General features: G+C 38.9%; 1 protein-coding gene across 4 annotated transcripts in view; it reads right to left on the bottom strand.

Annotated features, from left to right (window-relative positions):
* Positions 1-25937, bottom strand: part of mib2 (mindbomb E3 ubiquitin protein ligase 2) — a 75252-nt gene that overhangs the window by 33084 nt on the left and 16231 nt on the right. For all 4 annotated transcript variants that reach the window (XM_012966027.3, XM_012966025.3, XM_012966028.3 and 1 more), the window contains 6 exon segments: positions 14062-14419; positions 10799-10970; positions 2783-2889; positions 1630-1824; positions 1395-1537; positions 359-466 (listed from right to left, as the gene is read on the bottom strand). In XM_012966027.3, the coding sequence (XP_012821481.1) occupies positions 359-466; positions 1395-1537; positions 1630-1824; positions 2783-2889; positions 10799-10970; positions 14062-14308 (972 nt within the window). In that variant the 5' untranslated portion in view covers positions 14309-14419.

The following is a 25937-nucleotide window of genomic DNA, read 5'->3' on the forward strand; positions in this document are numbered from 1 at the left end:
AACTTGAGGGTCATATCTGTACCACTAAAATCATCATTTTAGTGACTTGAAGAAAACCCTACAACTGTCAAATGTCACAAATACTAAAGAATATTTGTTTTCATCTAATAAGTGTGTTTTGTGTTTATTAATACTTTATTGATATAGTGCAGACTTAATTACAGAGATTACACATCATTCACATCAGTCCCTGCTCCAGTGGAGCTTTCAATCTAAAGTCTCTATCACTTTCACACATTTAGGTCAGTATCACCAGAAGTCTTAACCTGCCTGTATAAATAAATTAAATAAAATTATTTTTCCAAACACGAAAATAACAAAGCTTTAACAAAACCTTTCCTAAGTCTGAGTTCCATACCTTTGTTAGAGCCCCGGGATGAAATGTCCATCGTGTCTCACTGTTGTACTGAACTCTGACATCACCTCGCTCTGTAATCCTATGTACTGTTCCAGTCTGACCTATAAACTGCACAGACAAAAATAAATACTTTAGACTTACACAGGAGCTTAACTTCCTGTGTAAGTCTAAGACACAAAGAAACTGGTGGTGATTTAGGGCTTGGGTGTTTAAGGAGGGGCTTTTAACCTTAACGGTGTATAGGCTAGGGCATACAGGTATGGGACCTGTTATCCAGAATGCTTGGGACCTGGGGTTTTCTGTATAAAGGATCTTTTCGAAATACCTTACGTCTACTAAAAAGTTATTAAATAAACCCAACATGATTGTTTTGCCTTCAATAAGGATTAATTATATATTAGTTAGGATCAAGTACAAGGTATTGTTTTATTATTATAGGAAAAAAAGGAAATCATTTTTTAAATTAGAATTATTTCCTTAAAATGGAGTCTATGGGAGATGGCCATTCTATAATATGGAACTTTCTGGAAAACAGGTCCAATACCTGTAATGCAAAATACTGTATGAATATGGTTTGTTGAAATATTGCATTTATTTTGCTAAGCAAAACTTTAGTTACTAGAGTGATACTTAAAGGAGGAGATCTTAGAGTACCTCTTTTAGCTACTTTAATAGGAAGTGGGTTTTGCATTTACAAATAGGAACCAAAAGGTGATGTTTTCAGAGCTATGCTTGGTCGTTACATCTGCAATTAGCGATAACAATATATTTAGGACAAGACATTTTGTGCATACAGCTCCCAGAAATAGCCAGTGTAGGACTGGTCAGGAATTACTTTAAAGCAGTTGGGCAGCTTGTATATAAATAAGAAAATGTAAATAAAAAAAATAATTAATAATTAATATATATTGAAATGGATGAGGATTATTTGTCTTTTTCTGTATGAAATTCGCCGTCATACCCTTTTTGTTCCCCCCACTTAATAATTTCAAATATTTTAGTGGAGTACAACTTTCTGTTGCGCTCTGGCCATTACCTCTGCCATTTTAGGGTTCCATCCCCCATGTCCTTCTTGCATCTCTCGTAATATCTCAACATCTAAAAGACACTTCACTTTGTCTCCATGCTGAAACGGGTGCCTTTCTGAACTTTCTTTTCTTTGCAACTCAGCAGGTTTACCTGAAATAAAGATTTGCAAAAGAACAGATTAAAATGAATATATATGTTTATGTCACATGTTAATGTAAAACTGTGAGCAGCTCCATACATACCAAGCTTGGGCAAGTGATCCCTGTAATAATGACCTCCCGGAGCATCAGTAATGCACTTAAGATCAACCTTTCCCTTGTGGCCAACTCTGTACACATTAGTGGTTCCATCAGCCCATGTTACACTAGCCACACTGCGGCCAGTCTCTACATCCCATCCACGGATATCAACGACTCGGCCAACTTTACCTTCCCCACCTGGAGAAAATTACACATCCGTCATTTGTCTAAACAAAACTCAGCAACTATTGCTAAAAATACAGGTACACTCTTGCAATTCCCTTTGCTACTATATCTTCTTGAGTGGTTGTGTAGAGAGGTAGAAAAATACCATACTTTATTTTATAGGCTTATTATACACGCCAAGTGGCACTGATTGCATACATTTTTTAACAATAAGTAAATAAGTAAATAATCCCTTAAACCTCTAAAGATTTAGGGGCACATTTATCAAAATGTGAGTTTAGCGCTTAATACATAAAAACTCACCAACATTCTATTCATCCCTATGTGATTTTTAGAAGTGTATTTATCAAAAGGTGAGTTCTAACTTTCACCCATTGATAAATATAATTTTAAAAATCCCATAGGAATGAATAGGATGTGGGTGAGGTTTTACGTGTTAAGCTCTAAACTCAAATTTTGATAAATCTGCCCTTTAGTCTTAAAAACAGACTAAATAAATTGCAAAAAACTTGCACGATTCACCATTCATCTTTATTAAAGATTGCAAATGGCATGCAAGCTGAATGGAACCAACTTTGCCCGATTTAATAGGCACCACATGCAAAGGAAGCCCTAGACTTATTATATAGTCAGGCCAATCACCAAAGCAGCAGCAGCAGCAGCAGCAGACATAGATAAATGAAGCATAGATAAATGCAGGTAGGCTGAAGGGATAAGCTCACTTTTTGTAAATGTTTTCCAACACACCCTGACCATAACTTATCACAGAAACCTAGTGTACATGAAACATGCTTTTTCTCCAGCCACAAGGAGCAGAGAGATAAAGAAAATAAATATGAGGGGATACTGTTGGCAACACTTTTGGGCTGGTGCAGTAAGTCACCTGTGTAAACTACAGTATTTTTACAGTAATTATTTAGTTGCTTGAAAGGTTTGCAATGATAAGTACTAAGCACTGGTTGGTACATACCATCTTGGTTTCCCCATTCCCAGTCAGGACCACGCACCACTTTTGCACCTTGGAAGATTCCTTTTAACACAACCCGGGGCAAGCCTTGCCGAGTGCTCAGTATGACTCTGCACAAAAAATGTATTCAAAAATGTAATATTACTTGGGAGACAAAGAAGGTTATTCTAAAAACAAAATCCAGTGAGCAGCTTTTTATTTATATGTTTGGGCATGATAAGGATTAAGGACTTACAGGACAAAGGCCACTTGATTAGTAAGGAATTAGTGTCGAAGGTCACTAATTACCTCCCCATTTGTTAGTAGTGCCATCATCATGGGAGTATAGCGTTACTCCAGTCAGAGAACCTGTGGCAGAGGGATGCCCCAAGAGAAGGGAAGGTGGGTTTGTGGCTTGTAAAGTGGGAAGGGCTTGCTATGGAGGGGTTTTGGCTGCACAAAACATATAAGGAATATTTAATTTCACCCAGCCATATCAGTAAGATCACTATATATAAAAATTCATCCTCTTCCCCTGGTCCCCCAATTTCACAATCCTGACTTTATGAGCCACCAGCTATAAAATGCCCGATGTGAAGCATTAGGCAGGCCACTTTGGTCTGGAAATTGTAAACATTCAGTGAAATACTATGGAAATAAAAGACAGAAGAGGAAACACCACACAGGTGGTCCTGATCAAGACTTCAAATTACTGCACCATTAACCCAATTATTATCAGGTAGATCAAGTAGTCCATTAAACTGAAATGATAAAACTTAACCTTTATTGCTAATCATTAAAAAAGGAAAAAAAAACAAAATAGAAAGATGTGTGTCATTACTCAAATCCCCATTAAAATTCGCAAAGGTGATTATCAGATATAAAATCTGCTATGAGATATGGTAGGGCCGCTGTTATCTAGCCTTTAAAAGGTGATACAATGAATATCAAGGCTCTCAGCACTTAAGTGTTCCTGTGGAGACAGCCAGAGAAAAAAGCTCCTTTGTCTAAATACTATGGAAAGTAAATTTCACAATCTTGTATGTAATAAGAGGCAGAAAAATCACTATAACTTTACATTTAAAGGAGAAGGAAAGGCAAAAACTAAGTAAGCTTTATCAGAAAGGTCTATGTAAATACAGCCATAAGCACTCACAGAAACGCTGCACTGAATTCCTCTGTCCTGCTCCCCCCTCCCTCAATAATGCTAAGAACTCTACCCCCCCCCCCCCAGGAATGTGGATCTGAGCCAATCTGCAGGAAGCTTCCTCACAGTCTTACTAACTGAGCATGTTCAGTTTGGTCTCGGTGTCTGTGAAGGAGCAAGGCATTATGGGAACTTTCTTTACACAGCTCAGCATTTTTTCTTCCTGTTTGGCTTCTGATCATCTGAACGGGAGAAATATGGGGAGACTTAAGGGCACTATTGAGACAACTGAAGGTAAGCCTGCAGCTTGAGAATAACTCTTTATTAGCCTTTCCCTCTCCTTTAAATCCAAGTAGAAGCTTTCTCTGAAAACATTGTCAAATATATGTATATTTGGGCCTGGCATGGCCACTTTGACTTAGTCCCCAGATTTTGCTAAGATGACCCTGGATATGATACAGAAGTAGGCAGAAAGAGAAGAGGCAACCAGAAATAAACCCATTATTATGTTGTACCATACCATCCTGCATTCACACAAATATAATATGTAAAATATCATGGCATGGTGTGAAGTTTATTGCTGGTCCCACCAGTACTGCATGGATTGAAGGTGTCAGCTAACAATGATTTACAAGATTTTTGTGGCAGAACAGCTGATTTCAATCCCTAAAATCTGCAAACTGGTCAATATTCCAGGAAGTCTATGCCTGCAATATAAATTGCCTTCCTTCAGGAAGGTAAATAATCAAGAACACAGCAAGGTTGGTTAACCTGTTACAACTCTCTGGTTGTACATTCACAGCCTCTGAATCTTTAACACCGATTTTATTAACACTTATTAGTCCAACCAGTAATACAAATTCTTATAAACAAACAAAAGGCTGCAAAGATTTAACAAAGGAAATAAAGGACATATATATACTGTATGTATTTCTATATAAAGGTAGTATGTCTGCTACAAATTGGGTATGGTGTGAGTTATATTTCAAAATATGGTAGTCTCTTAGGGCAGTCAGGGCTGTTTATAAGTCTGGTGCTGCCTTAGACACCGGACTTCAGCCATCCCTCATTTCCTATTAGCGACTTATACATGTGCGGTATAGTCTGTGCCACAGGTACCACAGCTCCAATGGGTACAGGGGCTTTCCTAGCAGGCAAATAAGTGTACAAGGTTTTTTACTTTGAAATGCTGGTAAATTAGCTCTAGTAAATCTAAACATTCTCTTGTATGTGCATTAGAAGCTGGACCTTTTAACTTTTTATAGAATTTCAATATTGTATAATGTACTCTACAATAACAGAGCTCATTTTAAACATCAGAGTTGAAACAAAAAAAACAATGTCAACTGCCCCATTACCAGTCTAGGCCCATCAGAAAGGATCAGTTGAGTTACTTGCTGGTAATGCTATCCTGCTTAACTTTACCTTTATCCACAATCATCAACCATGATACATAATTTCAAGAGGCACTATATGAGACTACTAATTATTCACATGAAACTAGCCATATATGTTTTGCAGCAGTCTCCTCTCAAATTATGTTTTGCCAAGTGATTCTAAATACCAATGCGATTGCCTTAAAAACAGAAGATGAATGTAACATACTGCAACAGTACATGACAAGTAGAAAGTGAAATCTTATAATATTTAAAAGGTATTGGCCCCCTCTAGTGGTAAGCAAATTAATACATTTCAAAGTACATACTTGATGAACAGTGCCCCTTAGTGTACATGCAGGCAGCATTTCTTCCCCCAGTCTACATGTACTCTGTACCCCACAATGGATAAAAAAAGAAAAAAAAAAATGTGTCAAGGTGCAAACTACAGCATGCACTGATACTCCTTAATATTTGTGTCTGAATGACAGGTGCATCTATGTGCCTCCCACTTCCCAACCCTCATGAATACAACTTTGCCCAAGTCAGAGACAGACATATTCTGTTCACATTAGCTGGCCATACACGCACCAATATAACGGATTTTTGGACAGTGTGTGGGCTCCGAATTATTGTCCCAATAATTTTTTAATACCATGGTGCTTGGTCATTTAATTGATCAGACAGTTTAGAAAATTTTGGTGTGATAATGATAAAATGTATGTATGTATTGTGTATCAGACAATATCCTTGGGGACCTACAATGCAATTCTGAGATGTCACTTTCGTTCGACTGTTGTCTGCCAATTATTTTATTTTCAGCACATCCTCCGATTTTTAGGATTTTATCCTACAATTTCTAATATCTGAATATTAATTTTTGACATATCCAAATGTTCGTGAAAAGAAGAATAAAATCTGAACATGTATGGCCATCTTTAGAAAGGATCTTTTTATCTGCTGATTTCTGCCTTTCATTGTGCCTGTAGGGTGACTGTACACTTTTAGGTGCAGTTCCAGATGATTTATACTTCTGTGCTTTCTTTGACCACCTGATGAGAATATACAGCGCAGATGCGGCTTCTGAGATTTACAGCAGACAACTATAAATCTGCCAAAAGAGCTAGTGCTCTTGGAGAGGCACGTGACATATTTTATATATGCCGCTGAGTAAAGGAAAGCTCATAGAAGATCCTTCTGTGCCTGCAAATAGAAGAGTGCTTCTGAACAATTCCATTTTTGCACCAAAACATCTGTAAATACTAAGGTGCAGATTTTTCAAAATTGCAGTACACGCACCCGGGTGGATTCAATGCTTCCAGGTGCACGTAACACAAGAACATTTTTTCTACGGGCGTATTGCCGGCTTGTGCTTATCCGCAGGCTGACAGTATACCAGTGCAATCTTACTCTAAAATTAAATAAAACCAATAGGATTTTTTTGCCACCAGTATGGATTTACCATTTTTTAATAGGCATAGGAAGACCCAAGGTCACCTGACTCATACCAAGTGCATAAATGGTTTAGTTCCCTGTGTTGTTGGGTAGTGGAATCCCAGTGGACCCTGGCCTTAGTGGGAATGTTGTGGAGTACAGAGCATTAACTCTTTTCCAGGTTTTTCTTGTGTTTCAGTTATTTGCAGCAGTAAGAAAGAGAGGAAATAGTGTAGAACTAAACTAACCTGCGAGTCAGGGAAAGACAGAAGCCAAATTTATTGCCAAAGATAAGCAATAGAATCCACAGAGCCTGTTAATTATAAAGGGCTGGCAGGGGGGAAGTCTCAATAAGATTTTGTACAGTGTGAATGGGCAAGAGATAATATATGCAGGAGAGGAAAGCTGCCCCATAGAATTAGCCCTGAATGTTTCTTTTTGTAGAAAATATTTGCCAAAGATTTCAAAGAACTGGCAATCTAGCAAACTGTTTTATCAGTTACAGTCAAACAATGAATCTCTTAAACCTGGGGATCCCAGGGTTTTTTCTTATCAAGAAGAGCCAATTTGCCCTTAATATCAGGTTCCCTGGTGGCCCCTTGGTGCCTAGTACGATACTGTATAAGCTTGCTACTATACAGGGTTAAAGTGAGCCAGTGCAGTTATTGCTATAGACCAATTTGCCATTAGTTTTTTATAAATCTACTACAAGTAGAAAAAAATCAAAGATAGGTGGCTAAGGTTAAATGTTTTCACAGCACCAACTACCAGCTTCAATGGAGGAAAGAAGATAGCTTGTAGCATTATACAATATAGAGATAACGCAAACTGCCAGCTCTGATTATTTGGCATGTCAGCCCAATATGGCTACCCATGCACAGGGCCAAATCAGGCTGATCTCGTACAGTGGTGTCTATGAAGGTTTTTCACACCTCTGACTGATATCTGGATGATGACTTTTAACCAAAAATAAGTCCGGCAGGCCCACTTGTGGATGAATCAGAGGATACCAGGGTTTTGTAGTTGGCAGCTTTTATTGGCCTGTGTATGGCCACCTTCACACACTTTCCCTGAAAGTGTCAATGTTACTTAAGCACTTAAAGTTTATAAGAATAAAAGGTAAGAATATTTTTATCAGTCCCACAGAGAAATATTTAATCCTCATCATACAGTAACTGAGTGCTGTACTCAGCCCACAGTATCAAATTATAATTGGATGTGGATTTAGATCACTGCTTTTATTTTGGCTTGGCTTTTATGATCCTATAATGAAAGGCCTGAGGCACATGCATACCAAAGCCAAGAGCATATTAATGAACAGAATTAGTCAGCTGCGAGCACCAAGAACAGCAGATTGGCTATCCCCAGAGTCATCTGTGCAGAACATAATATAATTTCTCAGCTTTATCCCATACAGGGTAGTAGCTTTTATATTTTTTCAAAATATTAGAAATCACTAAGATTATATGAGGATATAAAAGTGCTTAATCTTTAAATTCTTTGAGGTATATGACAGTGCACAGCAGGGGCAGGAAGGAGTGTATGGTTTAAATATCAACTGTTTATATTGCACAAACAAGGGGGCGTGGCAAAATGTTGATACTGTGGTCCTGTGTTCATGGGGGCCCCATGTAAAAAACTTGTACAGGCCCCCAAAGTTTCTTGTGGTGGCACTGCCTGTGAGGCTAGTCCCTTGGTTAGGAGACACTTATCCCAAGAAATGCTACAATGCTGGGAGGTGGCTACAAAAAATTTTAAGGAGACATATCCTATAAAAATTAAGAATGTACCAGGGAATTATACTCCTCTAGATATAGAAGGATTGTGCTTTAAAAAGTTGTGTTTCAGATTGATTTATTGAGAAATTCCACAAAAACCCCACTAGCCCCGCCCATCTGTCCCACTTCCTGCTGGCTGAATTCTCTGGATGAGCTGGGGAGACGGCAGCTCTCAGTACCCTGCACTGTAGGATAGGAACCAATCAGCAGCTAGGCTGACCTGATAGGGAACTGAAGCCTGTCTTTGCTTGAGTGAGTGCAGGGCTGTGATTGGCTCTCCCCCTCCTACTGTGCTTCTGGCAGGGACCGTTAGGACACGCCCACTCTACATTTCACACTGGACAGAGAAGTGAGAGGATCTATAGGGAGCTCCAATAAAGGGGCCATTGTTACAGATAGGGTTAATGTTTAAACCAGCACCGTATATTATTCATAATTGCCTACAAAATTAGGGTTTTTCCCATTAATCCAATATGTCTCCTTTAATAGTTTAAACCACCAAAGGGGTTTACCTTGATGTAGTATAGTGGCTTGTCAATTTTATAATCATAGCTTTGTAAGTGAAACCAGTGTTTTTTAAAGTATATGCATTTGCATAGATACTAAATAACAAGTGAAAGAGGGCACCAGAAAATGTGCATTGATCAGTCCCCTCTATTTTGTATGCTTGCAATCCCTTTGATTACTATTATCATAAACACTGACCAAAACTGGATGTAAAACGCACCCTGCTCATTAGTGCTTGGTACAAACACAATATTGTACAGTTAAATACACTTGTGAAATTACCAGTTAGACATTTCCCCACATATACTGTCTTTGTAACACTATAGTGTCTCAAGGCATTGCATTTTCCTCTATTTTTGGCACTGGCAGTATCTGTGCTCAGTATAATACAGTAAAGAGCAGACATCACAAGTTACACAGATACATTGGTGGCCACAATCTAGACGTGCGTTAATTTCTGGGATCAAGTTTATTTACATGTTTTATCATGACTCTTTCAATGAACAACATGTTTGGGTGACTACAGTTTCTCTTCAAAAAGTTAGGGGATATGGAGTGCAAATGCTGCAAGCACTGAGCCTGAGGATTGTGCAAGTCTCTAGAAATGACTATTCAAAGGCACACCTTGTGATTTATTGGCAACAACAACAACAAAAAATAAACTGTGATACGGATCTACATCACATGGACAGGAAAACAGAGGCTTCAGCACATGGAACCAAGAAATCACTAACAGAATTAAGACAAATAAGATTGATAGAAATAAACACTGGCTGACTTTAAGTGTTAAATATATATTATCAGAATTAGACTATACCCCCAGAATAAATACTTAACCAACAGATAGGGGCTGATTTACTAATCCACGAATCCGAATGGGAAAAATTGGAAACGAACATTTTGCGACTTTTTCGTATTATTTGCGATTTTTTCGTCGCCGTTACGATTTTTTCGTTGCGCGAAAAGTCTTCATATTGAGCGCTCGTAAACGGCAGGCAAAACTTTCAGACTTTGCATGATTTTGGAAGCCTCCCATAGGACATAATGGCACTCTGCAGCTCTAACCTGGCCCAAGGAAAGTCACGATAATGAAGCTTGAATGAAGCCGAAACTTTCGTACTCGGCGCGATGGCTACGAAAAAGTCGCGAAAATTCGCGCAAGTCGTAACGCTACGAAAAAGTTGCGACAATTTGCGAAAAAGTCGTAACGGCTACGAAAAAGTTGCGACAATTTACGAAAAAAACGCAAAATACCGATCATTACGAATAAACGCATTTGGACGTTCGTGGATTAGTAAATGTGCCCCATAGATTATATTATGTTAAATGACCTATTAAAGAATCTAGGCAAACTGAAATATATATATATATATATCGGTAAATATTGCCCCTTTGCATCCTTTCCTTTGAGCCACCATTTAGTCACCTGACAGGAATAATGCTGCTCTAACTGTAAAAGGAAGTAGTGTGGAAGCAAAAGACAGAACTCTGTCCATTCATTGGCTGATGTGGTCTAACATGTATGTGTGCCTTGGCTTGTTTGTGTGCACTGTGAATCCTATGCCCTTATTTCTTAAGATGGCAATTTTCTATTTAGTACCCAATAGCACACACTACTAAAAAAGTATATTTTTATGAAAAAGGTTTAATTTAGATGAGCTTGTTTATGCAATATATTTGTATAGAGACCTACATTGTTTGGGGGTATAGTTTTCCTTTAACTAGCAAAATGCAGGTTGGCCAATGCCTGGTGAGACAATTCCTTTCCAAACAAATGTACCCTTGGTCTGGTACTTACGGTCGGGAATCGGCGGTCTCATATCTCTCGAAGATATGGGACAAATCGTGCTTGTTATTCATATAGCACTGTGTGCACAGATCATAGTCGAAACAGACTTTGCACTTCCAGCGCATGCCACGGATTCCATGCTTCTTGCAGCAGTCACAGATGATGTTGGGATGGCGGACACCTAAGGGATAACATAACATAAGGGATAACATAACTGGTGCACAAGTTAGCAAAGCCTATACATCTCTGGCTATGCAAATTCAATAGACTCTGAACTAATATACTACGCTGACCTTCTGTTTTCTAAAATGTTATGTAAAAGAACTATGAATAAACATTGTGTAAAAGTCATGGATGTTTTTGTAAAGTGTTCTGCTTCGTGAAAAAGAGATCATAAAAACAGATAACTTGCGTAGGTATGCCTTTCCATACAAAATGCTGGATGTACTTGGTTGCTTTACAGCCTTGGCCTTCAACTTTATTATTTTTGGCCAGATGCTTGATAATTAACTAATAACTTGAGAAGTAGGAAAGCTATTGGTGTTTTTGTGTTGTTACCTTATGCTATATATTGTTTTGTCTGAACAGTTAAGGCAATTTTCCAATGGAAGGCATTAAAGTTGTCATCATGTTACTTGTGGTAACACTAATATTATTCAGATAGAAAAAGGCTGGAAGAGTCCATCTCTGCCCAGCCTTTTTGTGTGTTACTACCTTGGGGTGATACCACTGGTTAGAATATACTTCTCTGACTGCATTTTAAATCCAATACCCCAGTGGCTTAAGATCTTCTCCTTTTTATTAGGTAGGGACCTGGGTGTATGGGCAGAAGGCATTTTTTTCACCCATTTTCATTTTTATTGAGCCAGGCCCATCTCTGCCATGGGAAAGGTCTTGCAAGGGCATCTGTGGGCGTACACAGAAAAACAAACAATGCAAACTGGGAAATGGGATCCTTTAAGTAATTCATTCTATTAATAGAAAGGGGAAGATGAGGTACTGTTATAGGGGTTAAATCTGCTACAAAGTGGTGATAAAGTGAGGGAGCTGCTGATATAGAAGGGGGTGGGGATTTATGATAAGGGAATATTAAGGGATAAATATACACACCAATCTATTTTATACTTACGGTGCATACACAAATATGTACAACATAATCCTTGCTCCATTTCCACATTAATACTGTTTGCAAATTTTATTTTATGGCTGTATATGGTATAGATACACAGATTGTTATATAGATTGTAATAATATTACTCATTAAAAGTCTTAATATTGGGAGTCATGATTTCATCCTATTAATTGTAGCCACTAGATGGCACATATTGCGTACACTCAGCCTACAGGCAGACATTTACTAAACAGCTGTTCAAAAAGTGTCCAGTCACCTATTTAGCTTAGCATACAACATTTATTTAATGGTAAATCCTATTCCTCTTAAAAAAGTGAAAATCTGTTTTATTTTAATTAAATATGCACGAATCAAGGATATGGCCAAATACCAGCAATTTTTGTACGATTAGGATTTGTCCATATCCTTAAGCTGGTCACACATGGGCCGATTCTAGCTGCTGATATTGGTCCTTTAGACTGATTCGGCAGCTTATCTGCCCGTGTATGGGCACGAACGATGGGCCTGCCTGACCGACCTCTGGTCAGGTTTGATTTTTCTGTCGGTTTGGGGACCACATCCACTCATTGATGCAGCCCCTAAACCATGCTCTGCTGGGAATCAGTTACATATTATGTACTGTGCCCAGGTTCTCATCTGAAAATGTTGCTTTAAGGTTCTCATCTTCTAGCTGGGATATGGAATGAAAGCTGAAAAAAAGGATATTCCAAAACCAGACAAAAACAAAAGATGTTATGTACAGTAAATAACCCCTAGCATCTACCTAAAACCACAAGCATACCCAACACAAAGCAGCAGTGTATGTTTATTAGGAGACAGATTACAAATTATCATCATTATTCTCCTTCTGGGACTATTACATATTCAAGTGGCTTGAAATTGGGGTATGTTATTGATCCCTTAAGTTCCTCTATTCACATATGAATAGATCAATTGTTTTTGTACATCTCCACCTTCAAATGCTGAGAGATGGAAAATGGAATGAAAGCTTAAAGGGAATGTAAACCCTTAAGTAAAATGTTGCATAATGAAAAAAAAAATAATTTCCAATGAACAGTTATTAAATATTTTTCACGGTTTTAAAATAATTTGTAAATATAATTACAATTGAAAGAAGTACTGTTTTTATATTTCCATTTTTGCTCTGCGTGTTCTGTGTCTTAAAACAATGTAATAATAGTAAGCTGGAAAGTGAGAAAAACAAACACTTTCTTATAAACATGCCTCTTCAAGGTGACTTGTTATAATAGTCACAAAAATATATATTTTTAGGCGAGATTTTCCTTAGGCAGTAGTGTAAAAATGATGACCAGCAGTCTGATGACAGCCAGTCTTTAGCTAGCTAGGTTACCAATCGCTTTGTACTGTACAGTCTACGAGTGGGCACTGAAAGCTGTTGACCCTCTGTTGTAGGTAAAACTCTATCCAAAAGAGACCATTCACAGAACTTTAAGAGATGTCATGTGGTGAGCATTTTCTATTACAGGTATGGGATTCAGTATCCAAAAACCTGTTATCTAGAAAGCTTCAAATTATGGGATGACCATGTCCCAAATGAACCATCCATAAATAATTCATATTTCTAAAATTGATTTCCTTTTTCTCTGTAATAATAATAACAGTGTATTGTACTTAACCCCAGCAAATATATAATTAATCCTTATTGAAGCAAAAAAATCCTATTAGCTTTATTTACTATTTATAGTAGACCAACTATGAAGATCCAAATTATAGAAAGACCCCTTATCCAGAAAAACCTTAGGTCCAGAATATTCTGGATAATAGGTCCCATAGCTGTATATGTAGTAAAGTCTTCAACAAGCTGTCTTCGTTTGAAGCAGTTGAATTTCAAATAAGTGATAACATTTTGATTGATAAAAAATGATAAAAAATTGATTGCATGCACATCTTAAAAGTTATTACTACTACTGTTAGCTTGAACTAATGGTGATAGAGTAAGACCCCAAGGCAGTATGATGGGAACTTTTTCATCTACGTTTACTAACTGTATATAGAATATAGGTTTTTAACTAAAAACAAGATTTATAAAAACAAGAATTGTCATTTTAGTCTGAACAAAGATTCTAGGATCTAAAATGTTAATTTGCTGTACTTATGTTGAAAATGTCTATGCCATTACCTGTCTGAGCATTGTCATACAGCAGAAGGTCATAAGCTCCTTGGAAGCCAGTCCGATAATTAGTCCTGGTGCCATGATCCCATTGAACAACTACTGTTTTGTCAGGTGTGGTAGGGCTTCCCTGACGTCCGATCTCTACCACAGTGCCCATGCTGCCTTCACCATTGTCCTGGTTAGACCATTTCCAGTCTATACCTCTCACCACACGCATTCCCACTTGCATTGCAGCCGAGTTGTCCCAGTCCATTTCACCTTAGCAACTGAACTACTGCAGGCATTGAAGAAGTTTACTGATAGAGCAGAAAGCTTAGAGGCCTGATGTCCAAACAGTGTACAAAGCAGCCAGGTTTATTTAGCCCTAGACAGAAAGATATATGATAGTGAATTTAATACCAGAAGATGTTACACATACTAAAGCAAAACAAAACTTTTATCTACAAAAAAAAAATAATTGAAGTATACTTTTAGCATATCAAGTTAAACTGCCAATACAATTGCATCTGCCTCATGTTTACTGAGATATTACTTTTTCTGCTGCTGTAAAGTTGTTAAGTCAGGTGTTGCTTTAAAATTCAAAATTCCAAACAGGATATGCCTGCAAGAGCTTGCACTAGTGGTTTCAGACAGTAGGGTCATTTTGGGCTATTTGCCCCTCCTTCTTCTGCTACTTAATCTGAGGCAAAACCATCTAGGTGTCAGTGGGAAAAAAAAGTAATGGCATATATGTGAGAAAATGACATTTATGACACAGAATTTAGGTACATCGCATGGACAAAGGTATCTGGGCAACATTCACTGCTAAGTTCCAAACTGTCTTCAGAAGCAATGTGAGCACAAGAACTGTTCATAGGTGATCCGAGGCAAACAAAACTAAGATCACTATGTGCCATGCCATGTGTTAGCTGAAGTGGTGTTAGGGACAATGCCATTTATAATCTGACTTACCTTTTTCTTCAAAGAATATCTTTATTATAATACACAAAAAAATAAACAGGAAATAAATGGGCAATGAAAAGGGATGAGGAATATTAAGGAAGGAAGAGGGAGCAGAAAAGAATGCAAGCAGCACTCTGAATTAGTGAAGACAAAATGTTTTTTCTTGCCACAGACTAAGTGACATTTTCGATACCACGCCGAAAGGCTTGATGAAGGGCTGGTGTGAAGTTAAAAACATAAATGGGTGATATATCACACATTAACTGTATGACATTCACATCCTCTTCTGTACACTGAGGGTAGTGGAAGCACAGTTGAGTTTTTTTTTCAGTCTTTTGTGTTTGAGTCTACTTAGTGCACTAAGAATATTTCTATATGAGCATTAGTGCTTCTTAAAAAGGACCTTTTATATCATGTTAAGTAAATAAACTTTTCTTATACTATGTAATTTATTTACATTTTGTTTCAGTCTCGGAATTCACAATCACAGCAACAGGCAAGTGCAATTTTGTGGACACAAAGCCATCTAAGAGCTGAATGGAAAGTAAAAGTAATTGACTGCCATTCCTTTATGCCTGAGGCATTGAGGCAGGGAATGTAATATATGATTGACAGCTGAGACAACTTAATACATTTATAGCAGGTATAGATGTTTACAAAAATATGAATTTAGGTTTTAAGCTTATTTGCAAATTACTTTTATTATACAGCTTTGTGTGTGTGAGTCACAGGTCCCCTAAATAAACAAGGGAAAAATAGAATTTCCAAAGGCTATTTTCAAAGAAGAAAGTCTGTGTGATCAATATTCAGGATTCAATTAGGGGAGAATACAAACCCAAGTATATGGTACTGTAGTTGACATGTATTTATGCAGTAATAAACTTTACACATGCTCCTTTGGAGCACATCTACCTTAAAGTGCACTAATTGGTTCCCCCACCAGAGGAGTGGGCTAATAGGGCCTGCATTCTGGTTGGGAAAAACAAAAGACTTTTTAAAAAAAATACAGCCCCCGCCATTGCTAGGCTTCCCGCAATGGGAGAGAGCTCTCTGCACTAGAAGAGCCGAAAATTTTAATTGAAAAATCGTAATTCAGTTCTTAAAGTTACCAGAAGTGGCTTTATGCCACCACCGGAAACTTGCAGGGTGCCAAAACAAAACTGAGCAGCAATGTTGAAAAGTGCAAAGTTATGCACTTTGGTAGAAATAATTTAATGTGAGTTACTCACTAAATGGTAGTGTGTTGGGGGTACCCTTAATTGAGAAGAATCTGGGGATTTTCGTAGGTACAGTAACTTGTCTAATTCCAGGCAATGTCATTTTGTGGCAACTAAAGCAAATAAAGTGCTGTCTTGTATAAAAAAGGGCATTAACTCAAGGAATGAAACATAAATTTGGTAAGGCCTCACCTTGAGTATGCAGTGCAGTTTTGGGCTCCAGTCCTTAAGAAGGATATTAATGAGCTGGAGAGAGTGCAGAGACTGCAACTAAACTGGTAGAGGGGATGGGAGATTTAAACTATGAGGTTAGACTGTCGAGGGCGGGGTTGTTTTCTCTGGGTCTCCAGGGTCTCCGTTTGTTAAGTTTTCTAAAAAATCATGTAAATGTTAAATAAACCCAGTAGGGTTTAGCCTTCAATGATTAATTATATCTTAGTTGGGATCAAGTTCAAAGTACTATTTTATTGTTACAGAGAAAAAGGAAATACTTTTTAGAAATGCAAATTATTTTATTAAAATGGAATCTATGGAAGGAGCCTTCCTGAAATTTGGAGTTTTCTGGATAAAGGGTTTCCATACGAAGGATCCTTTACCTGTATTAGGTTTGTTTTCCAGTATATACATATAGAGCACAAAATTACATTATTATTTTTAAATGCCAGCAAATATGTATAAAAAATATTTACTGGATAAGCAAGGCGGAAGTGAAATATGCTGGAACAGAGCCTGCTGCTATAGCAATTCAGCAGCTTATGAAATGTGGCAGTCAAGTTGGAAAAATCTCTAGACAATATCACATTCCTAAGGCAAAACCTTAGGACAGTCTTTGGGTTCATGGGTTACCTAAAGAAGGCCTACTGTATGCCAGTCTGTCAATGTTATATACAAGCTAGGATGGAATGCATCCCTCAGACATTTACCATTTACTCTTTAAAAACATAATACTGTGCAAAAAAATTTGCCAAAAAAACTCACATGGTGAAGGAAAGGTACTTTTTGAACTGCATTCAGGGATTGCTGTACAATTCCCTTTAAAAATGTTTCTTCGTTTTGCAGATTGCAATGTTCCACCTTCAACATGTTATAGATGGAATAAACTCCCAGATGCTTTTCATTCCTCTTTTTTAAGATGTGCTACAATATGTAGCATGTTTGTTAAGCTCATCAAAGCACCTTATGGGCATCATAGATGTATAATACAATAGTTCAAGCAAATAATTTGCCCAGACCTGCTAACCATGCTTACCAGCATTGTGTAGCTCTATGAAAGATTAAAAAGTGCCTTTCAGGTTAAATTTTGAGTAAGAAGTAAGTACAATTGGCATCAGACTTCCAAATCCAAAGTAGGGAATAAGGGTGCTACCCTGCTTATTAGAATTAAGTAGGCTCAGGCCACCTACCCATATATCCCCTACATTGCTTTGTTTACATAATGTGCTCTGAGATCACAAAATCACTGGAAGTCAGGATTCTTTAATGCCGTTGTAAGTCCCTTGAAAACTAGGATAAATCTTTTTACTGCCACGTATTTATCCCACCAAAATAGGTAGTCATGTAGCTCCATATATTTTAAAGGGGTTGGTCACCTTTCTGCAAGTTTCACTATATGGCTCTGCACTTCATTTATACCTGTTTGACTATGATCTCATTAGAAATTGCACTATTAGGACCTTAAGAACCCAACCTATACTTTATCCTAAATGACATCTTTCAGTGTCTAGCTTCTCTAAATGGATCTGAAAGGGAGGAGCATAAGTTGGTCCGATTGGGTAGGTCACATGATATGTGTTAACATTACTCTATTCTTTGCCCTTACTTTCTTCTGATTGACTAAAGTTCTTGGCCACACCCCCTCCACTTTACATTTGGGCACTGCCCCCATATCTTGCGACTCAGCAGATAATCATTGGTGGTCCGAGTGGCTGCAGAAAAAATGTGAGACTGACAATCCTGCCTGAAATAGATTGTGAATCCTCAGTTCGGATTGCACAGTTATTCTAACTGCATTGTGTTTGTATCTGCCCGCCTAACCTGCCTGTAACAAAAAAACTTTTGACTGCAGCTTGGATTGCACAGTCTTCTAAATGCAGCAACACATTACTCAGAGTTGCCTTTAAAAAATAACACGAGCTGCAGTCAAAAACTTTTGTTATAGGCAGGTTATGCGGTCAAACTCTGACACAATGCAGTTAGAATAACTATGCAATCCCAACTGAGGTCAAAAGATTTCTATTGCAGGCAGGCTTGGCAGTCTCAAAGTTTCCCTGCAGCCACTCAGACCACCAATGATTATGTATTTGCCTGCATAACTGCCTCGATCAGGTAGTTTTCTAAGCTCATTGTGCCACAGTTTCTGCCGGCCTAACCTGCCCGTAATAAAAAACTTTTGACTGCAGCTTGAATTGCACGATTTTCTAAATGCAGCACCATCCGGCTGACTTCTGCATTTAGAAGAAAAGGTGCACTCCAAGCTGCAGTTAAAGGTTTTCTATTATGGGAAGGTTAGGTAGGCAGAAACTGTGGCACAATGAATTTCAGTCTGGAAATGTGACCCTCCTTCCTAAGCCACTCTGACCACCAATGATTATTAGCAGCACCACTGTAGAAAGGCTTAACACAGAATAGCCAATGGGAAAATAAATATGCAAATGAAGGCAGAAATTACCCACATGCACAGAATGCTGTAATGCTTTGAATGCATAATTTCAATACATTTGAAATATAAATTAATTTACAACTGAATGGAAGGCTTTTTTGTGAAGGTGAACAACCCCTTTAAACAACACTGAAAAGATTACAGCAATATGCAAAAATCCAAGACTCTCATTTTTACAAATACACACATATTTACTAATATTTCACCTGTTAGGATAGGAACAAAAGAATTCTAGGTATGGGACCTAGAATTCAGAATGCTGTGGACCTGGGGTCTTTGGTAATACGGATCTCCATACCTTATGTCTACTTAAAAATTGTTTAAACATTAATTAAACCCAAGGATTGTTTTGCATTTTCCCACCAGTGCCAGTAGGTGCTGTCACATATGGGAAACAAGGAGTCTCACTATATTTGCAAGTTGGCCTGGGCTCGTAACTTTATAAACACTGCTATAGAGCATATTGAGTGCCTGATGTGCTGCTACATTTGCACAGATGTGCCTAGTTTAAAGTAGGATTTCAAGCTAAAAAGCTTCAAAGTTTATGTGCCAATCATAAAGCTGGAAGTTAAAGAGATACTGACTAGTTATAAGTGATTTTTTTCTCCAGGCATGGATTTGCTGACAATTTCTGCATGTCTCCATTAGGTAATTTTTATTGCAAAACTGCTGTGAAAATTTGCCACCAACTAAGAAAAAAAGTTGCGGTCGCATTAAAAAAAGTTGCGGTCGCATCCAAAAAGTCATGTTTGCGCCAAGTAAGCCGTGGTTGTGTAAAAAAAGTTGTGTGCGTCAAAAAAGATGTGGATTTTGCAAATTTTCCAGCAAAGTGAAATGGGACAGATTTGATTATCACTAATAATGACACCAGAAATTAAACCTTTTTTATGTTTATCATAGCAATGTCTTTGAATGCTATTTATTATTTTGCCTTAAAAGTATTTGCCCAATGCTTTTAAATTACTCTATGAGGGGTAGGTTGCCACATTTAGCGTCCGCTATCTGTGGGCAGGGGGGCAGGGTGTGACATCACTGGGCAGTTATATAACATGGGAAGGAATGTGACATTGCAGGGGTGGCGATCAGCAATTAACCAATCGCCACTTCAATCTCAGATAGTCCTGCCCTGTTTTCCAAAATGGGGAATCTGGGTAGGCAGTTTTTACTTGGACAGCTCTCCCAAAAACCAGGCTGTCTGGGTCAAAACCAGACAGGTAGCAACCCTAATGAGGGGGCTGCCATATTTGTGCAACAGTAGTCTATTAGCATTAGAAACTCTGACAGGTTGAGAAGGAACAGTCAGGTTGGCAAAACAGTCAGGTTTAGAAACTTTAAGTTACAACTGCAAAAGCAGCCCTATCAGCCAAAAACAATAAACATGACCTATAGGGAACATCTAATATACATAAATATTTTGAAGAGCAGTTTTTTTGGTGTCAGTATCACTTTAAGTGCATCTAATCTGCGTTTACACATATAAATTTAGAACAATTTCTTATGACTGTGTCTAGAAAAGTCCAGGCTGGTGAGTCATTGCTCTGTTGAACTCAATTCTGATGCCGAGAAATAAGAAGACAAACTGGCTTGTCTCGGCCTGGAAAGAGCTGACACAGGCTCACTTAAACCAGCATCGGTACGTGCACCGCTTTAGCATCAGCCAGAAAGTCTGCCCTTTTATCTCGCACAAGATACATAAGCAGAAGCATGTAAAGTGTCTAGTGTCAATCAGTGGGGTCATTACAGTGGAATACCTGACTGCAAATGAGGCAGAATCTTCACGTTAAATTTTTATATGTTAAAGACAGAGCTATTTTAAGCAACTTTTAACTTGACATTCATTCATTATTCTGTATTTTTTTTGTGTTTTTTTTAAATTACAATGTTCTAGCCTGCATTTTCTCCAGTCTGCAACTAAAAATGTATCATGGTACACATACAAAACTGAGCTACTTAGTAGTGATGTGAGGGTCAGGAAAAACTTGACCCGCACCTGACCCTAACCCACAAAACCTTAAACTGCAACTGACCCTTACCAGCAAAATGTTGCCACTGTAGGACCCTCACCCAACCCCTACCCACATCTTTACGCTCTGGGCGCTATTTCTGCACACGCCTTAGGTTACAATGCAGGAAAACTTCAGGAGCAAAGGAAGAATGTACATCCCCATTTTGTCCCGTGCCCAACCTAAACCTGCAATGGTTGCCCAAATTTCAACCTTAACCTGCCTGAACTAAGGGTAAATCCATGGGTCCAGCAGGTTGGGGGTCAACCCACACATCACTACCACTTAGTGCTCCTCACTGCGCACTTGCTTTCTTGGCATATATGTGCTTTGTACCTCACGCTAGAAGGCAGACGCAAGACAGCCGTATACTTTCTGCCTGCAATTTTAAAGTGCAAGGAACTGCATCTGTGGCACTCATGGTGGAGACAGGGTATTTTTATAAAAATACCTCCTTTTATAAAAATGCTCCTGTTTTTTTGCCCTTTGATCCTGCCCCATCATTTGTAAATGAGCCTTTGTCTATATTACTAGTCCTGTGGCATTTGAATTTTTTTTACAATGTTTTTAAACATTCTTTTAGATAAAACAGAAAGAAGTGAAAAAAATGTAGGTTACACAATACACACCCACATAGGCCAGATTTTCAGTGGCTTCCTTTTTCTAGGTCTGCGTTCTAAAACAATGTAGCAAAATATAGGTCTCCTCTGGGGCTTTTTTTATCAGTGAGTTAATCAGCTGGCGACAATGCAACATTGTTTCATGAAACAGAGCCAGGAGTATAGAGAATGCAAACAGGCAGACAGATACTGCTTGTACTAGCAAAAACATTTACAAATAACTTTGAAAACCACAGAAAACTTTCAAACGTATTAAAACGTAGGTTAAAAAATTGTATTTTATTTTCAAAAACAGTTCTTGGTTAAAGGGCCATTCAAACACACATAAAATGATAATATCGGGCACTCTGCTATAGGTTGAATTACATTAAGCACAACAAAGAAGGGTGCAGCTTAATTCTGGGCTTTAAAATAAAAAGCTGTCTTTATTGGATTCAGGTTTGGCGACAATATGTATAGCTCTAGGTCTAAGGAATGAGTCTCACAGCTTTGTAGCACAGTGCCTCACTGAGCAGCCTTGCAGTGCTGGGGTCCTGAATTCAATCCCAGCCAGGGCAGTATCTGCAAGGAGCTTTTATTCTTCCCATGTCTGCATGGGTTCCCTTCAGATTCCTTCCACACTCCAAAAACATACAGGCAGCTTAATTAGCTTCTGACTAAATTGAACATAGTGAATGCAATAGGGACCTTAGATTGCAAGCTCCTCTGGGGCAGTGAATGATGAATAATCTCTGTAAAAGCACTGCAGAAATGTGTTGTTGCTATATCAGTATATAAACCTGTACAACATGTTTACTTTTTTGTAGCCAATTACTGCTCTTGGCCAGTCAAGAAACTAAAGGTGGCCATACACGTGGCGATCCGACGATGTTTCGTACGACCATCGGTCGCATGAAACATCGTAAGATCCGCCACACACCATTCAGGGCTGAATCGGCAGGTAAGGAGGTAGAAACAATAGGATTTCTACCTCCTTCTGCCGATTCAGCTCTGAAGGGAGAATTTTGGTCAGGCGCCTTCTATGGCGCCCGATCAAAATTTTCAAACTTGTCCGATCGGCGAGTCGTCCGATATCGGCAGCTTCCTGCGATATCGGTCGACTCGCCGACATGCCATACACGCACCGATTATCGTACGAAACGAGGTTTCGTACGATAATATCGGTGCGTGTATGGCCACCTTTAGTCATGCTAAAGGATGAGATCTTAGGCAGATGACTGGCTGCCTTATTATGTAGTTTATGTATTGCCACAGCGTGTGCCCATAAATATTGGTGAAATCACTAGATTTGTATGCTCATTTGTTGTTATTTTATTGGGACATTATTGCATGTCTGTAGCTGTAACTTTCCCTAACTTCATAGATTGGAGAACTGAAAGCGTTGACAAACTAAAACATTGTTATTAACATACACACAAGATAAATACCATTTTCTGTCTGCCTGCATTAACATTCACATGCGTCTGTAGAACATAACCATAAAGCTTCTGTGACATTTAGGCTGCTCTACAATTTGACAATTTGATAAATACCAGCTGGTCATTTTTCACAGTTTAACAGTACTTTTGGATCGCTGTACAAAGTACTGGGTTAAACACAGAATTATAGATCCCTACGGGTACATGATGCCTTGTATCAGAAACCCATTATCCAGAAAACTCTGAATTAAGGGAAGGCCATCGCCAACTGAGTCCATTTTGATTAAAAGTTTGTTTCCCTCTGTAATAAAACAGTAAATTATACTCAATGGCACCTAACATGCATAACTCCATATTGGTGGCAGAGCAATCCTAATGGATTTATGTAATGTTTACAGGAAAACTAAACCCTCAGCCCCCATCACCAGCTTCCTTTGACCCCCCTCCAAGCTACCTCCCTGCAATGTCTGTAACATGGAAAAGTGTCACTGTGTATGAACCTGCCATATAAATGCACATGTTGCACAATGGAGTTGACACGTGCCATCTGAACCTTTTTGCAGTTTCCGACACCAGAGGAGTATGTATTACCCCGGAGACAAACATCACCAGGGATGTTGCCCATAGCAAGCAAGCAGCAATAAGATTTGAACAGTCACCTACAAGTTAGTAAATAAAAGCAAAGATCTGACTGGTTGCTATGGGCACTGGTGCTGTTTGTCTCCAATGCTAATAAATACACCCCTAAGCATGCACAGTTGAAGCTAGGAAACTGGAACCACTACAATGTGCATTCTCCTGCAAGCTCCATGTCAGCAAAGTGACAGAAGAGGATGCAAAGTGGAAGAATATGATTCACAGAAATGTGAAAGTATGCATATTCACACAGATATCTGCTCCATCTAGTTCCACACAGGCAAAGGCCAATGGAGCTACAGCAGTGACAGCATGAAAGTGGATCTGCTTTCCTTAATCTGTGTACAAAATGCAGGCAGCATTGGCTGCAGCACTCACATTTGCATAGCCTATATCAGATAAGCTGTTTATAACACAATGGTTTTATCACACCATAATAATACACTGGGATCAAATGCCATTTATAAATCTATAGATGGCATAGTGGAGAACCCAACCTATAGACTGAAGATTTTTCATAGATAAAATGTTGCTGCCAAGAATATTTTATTTGCAGGTGCTAAATGAACCTATATACCCTATAAATGTAATTACAGTATTTGCACTATATGGTACATTTTGGTCTCTTTAATGGCCGTTATAAAATTGTTACTGGCTTCAGGGTACCTGCATCTGTTTTGGACTTGTGCTCACCAAATTCATTAAAAATTGAGGTAGCCTTAGAGGAAAATCCTTTGAATCCGATTCTCCAGCATGACAGTCTTTTTCTAAACCCAAAGATGAAGAGTGCTAACATTTCATCTCATTATCCTACCCTCCCCTCTAGCACTCAGAGCTTGGCAGCTGTATAACAGCCAAGGAGCCAGATATGTTGAGAACAGCAAATAGCACACAACACATGCCTCAAAACACTGCTGCTATGATTTTTAGGGCCACAGGCTGGTATGCGCATGTGCACCTCCTTAATGCTACTTGGTGTCCCCCAGGGGATCCTTTACAGAAGTGCTGGAAACTCACAAGCAAGGTAGTGAAGGCAGATAATAACTAGCTGCAGGTGACAAGTGTGTGTGTACATGTGGGGAGATTACATGGATTTTCATTCATTTACTACAACAGATCTCTGCTAATGCAGGTACCATGCCTCTCAAGCCAGATATAATTCCTGGACACAGTTGTATAAGCTGATTGCTCAATGCTTAACGAATATGAAATCACAACCTCAACTCACCTTCTACCCAGTTTTACAAAATGCTGCAGCTATCATGTATGTACAACATGAGCAGGGCCCTGGTCGCACCCCCCCCCCCCGCGAACGGGGGGGGCGGGGCGCCTTGCGCGCGCATTTGCAGTGGCCCAAACTTGGATACGGAGCAGTGGGGAGAAGTCCCCCCATTGCTCCGTATGGGTACAAAACTTTTTAGATTTTGTGTGGCGGGGCTGCATGCCGCCCCCAGGTTTCTGCCGCCCTAGACCCGGGCCTTTGTGGCCTCTCCACAAATCCAGGCCTGAACATGTGGCAGGCTGCCCCCTCTAAAATTTACAGTGAAATAAGACAAAGAATATTTGTATGCATACCGTATATACTCGAGTATAAGCCAATCCGAATATAAGCCGAGGTACCTAATTTTACCTAAGAAAACTGGAAAAACTTATTGACTTGAGTATAAGCCTAGGGTGGGAAATGCAGCAGCTACTGCTAAGTTTTTTTTTTAACTGTCAGGCAAGTTTGGGAAGGCTAAGGAAGCTGCCGTACTAAGTATCAAGTACTTTCCATCCTGCTGTGTGCGCTCCCATCGCAATGCAGCATGTCTCCCAGCACAACTGACAGCAAAGCTTCTACTTGTGAGAGTGCATCAGGGTAGACTTACAGTTTGTGCAGGTTCACAGGGGCCTTATGCAGCCATGGAAAAGCCATCAATCGCATCTGTGCAGTGTGCGCTCACATCGAATGAAGCCGTGATGTGTGCGCTCCCATCGTATTTGTGCTGTGTGCACTTCCATGAATGAAACCATCCATGAATGACGCCATTGCATGAATGGTGTCCGCTCCCATCATATTTGCGACATATGCGCTTCCTTGCATTAAGCCATGAAGGAATCATCTTCAAATCCATATACTCGAGTATAAGCCGAGGGTGACTTTTTCAGCACATTTTTGATGCTTAAAAACTCGGCTTATACTACATTTTAAAGGGACTATAAAAACTATTAAATTTCTTTTTCCTTCAGTCAGACAGACTGAAAATGGTAGGCAGGCAGGTGCCATTTTGTGAACACTGTTATTAAGGCAAGCTTTGTATCACCCCAAAAACTTATGCATTTGCCATCTGGGTGAAATCTAGGAAGTGCTGAATGGAAAGTTAAAGTAATTGTATTTAATAATCTGA

Source organism: Xenopus tropicalis, chromosome 7 (genome assembly GCF_000004195.4).
Source record: "Xenopus tropicalis strain Nigerian chromosome 7, UCB_Xtro_10.0, whole genome shotgun sequence".
Classification (NCBI taxonomy): Eukaryota; Metazoa; Chordata; class Amphibia; order Anura; family Pipidae; genus Xenopus; species Xenopus tropicalis.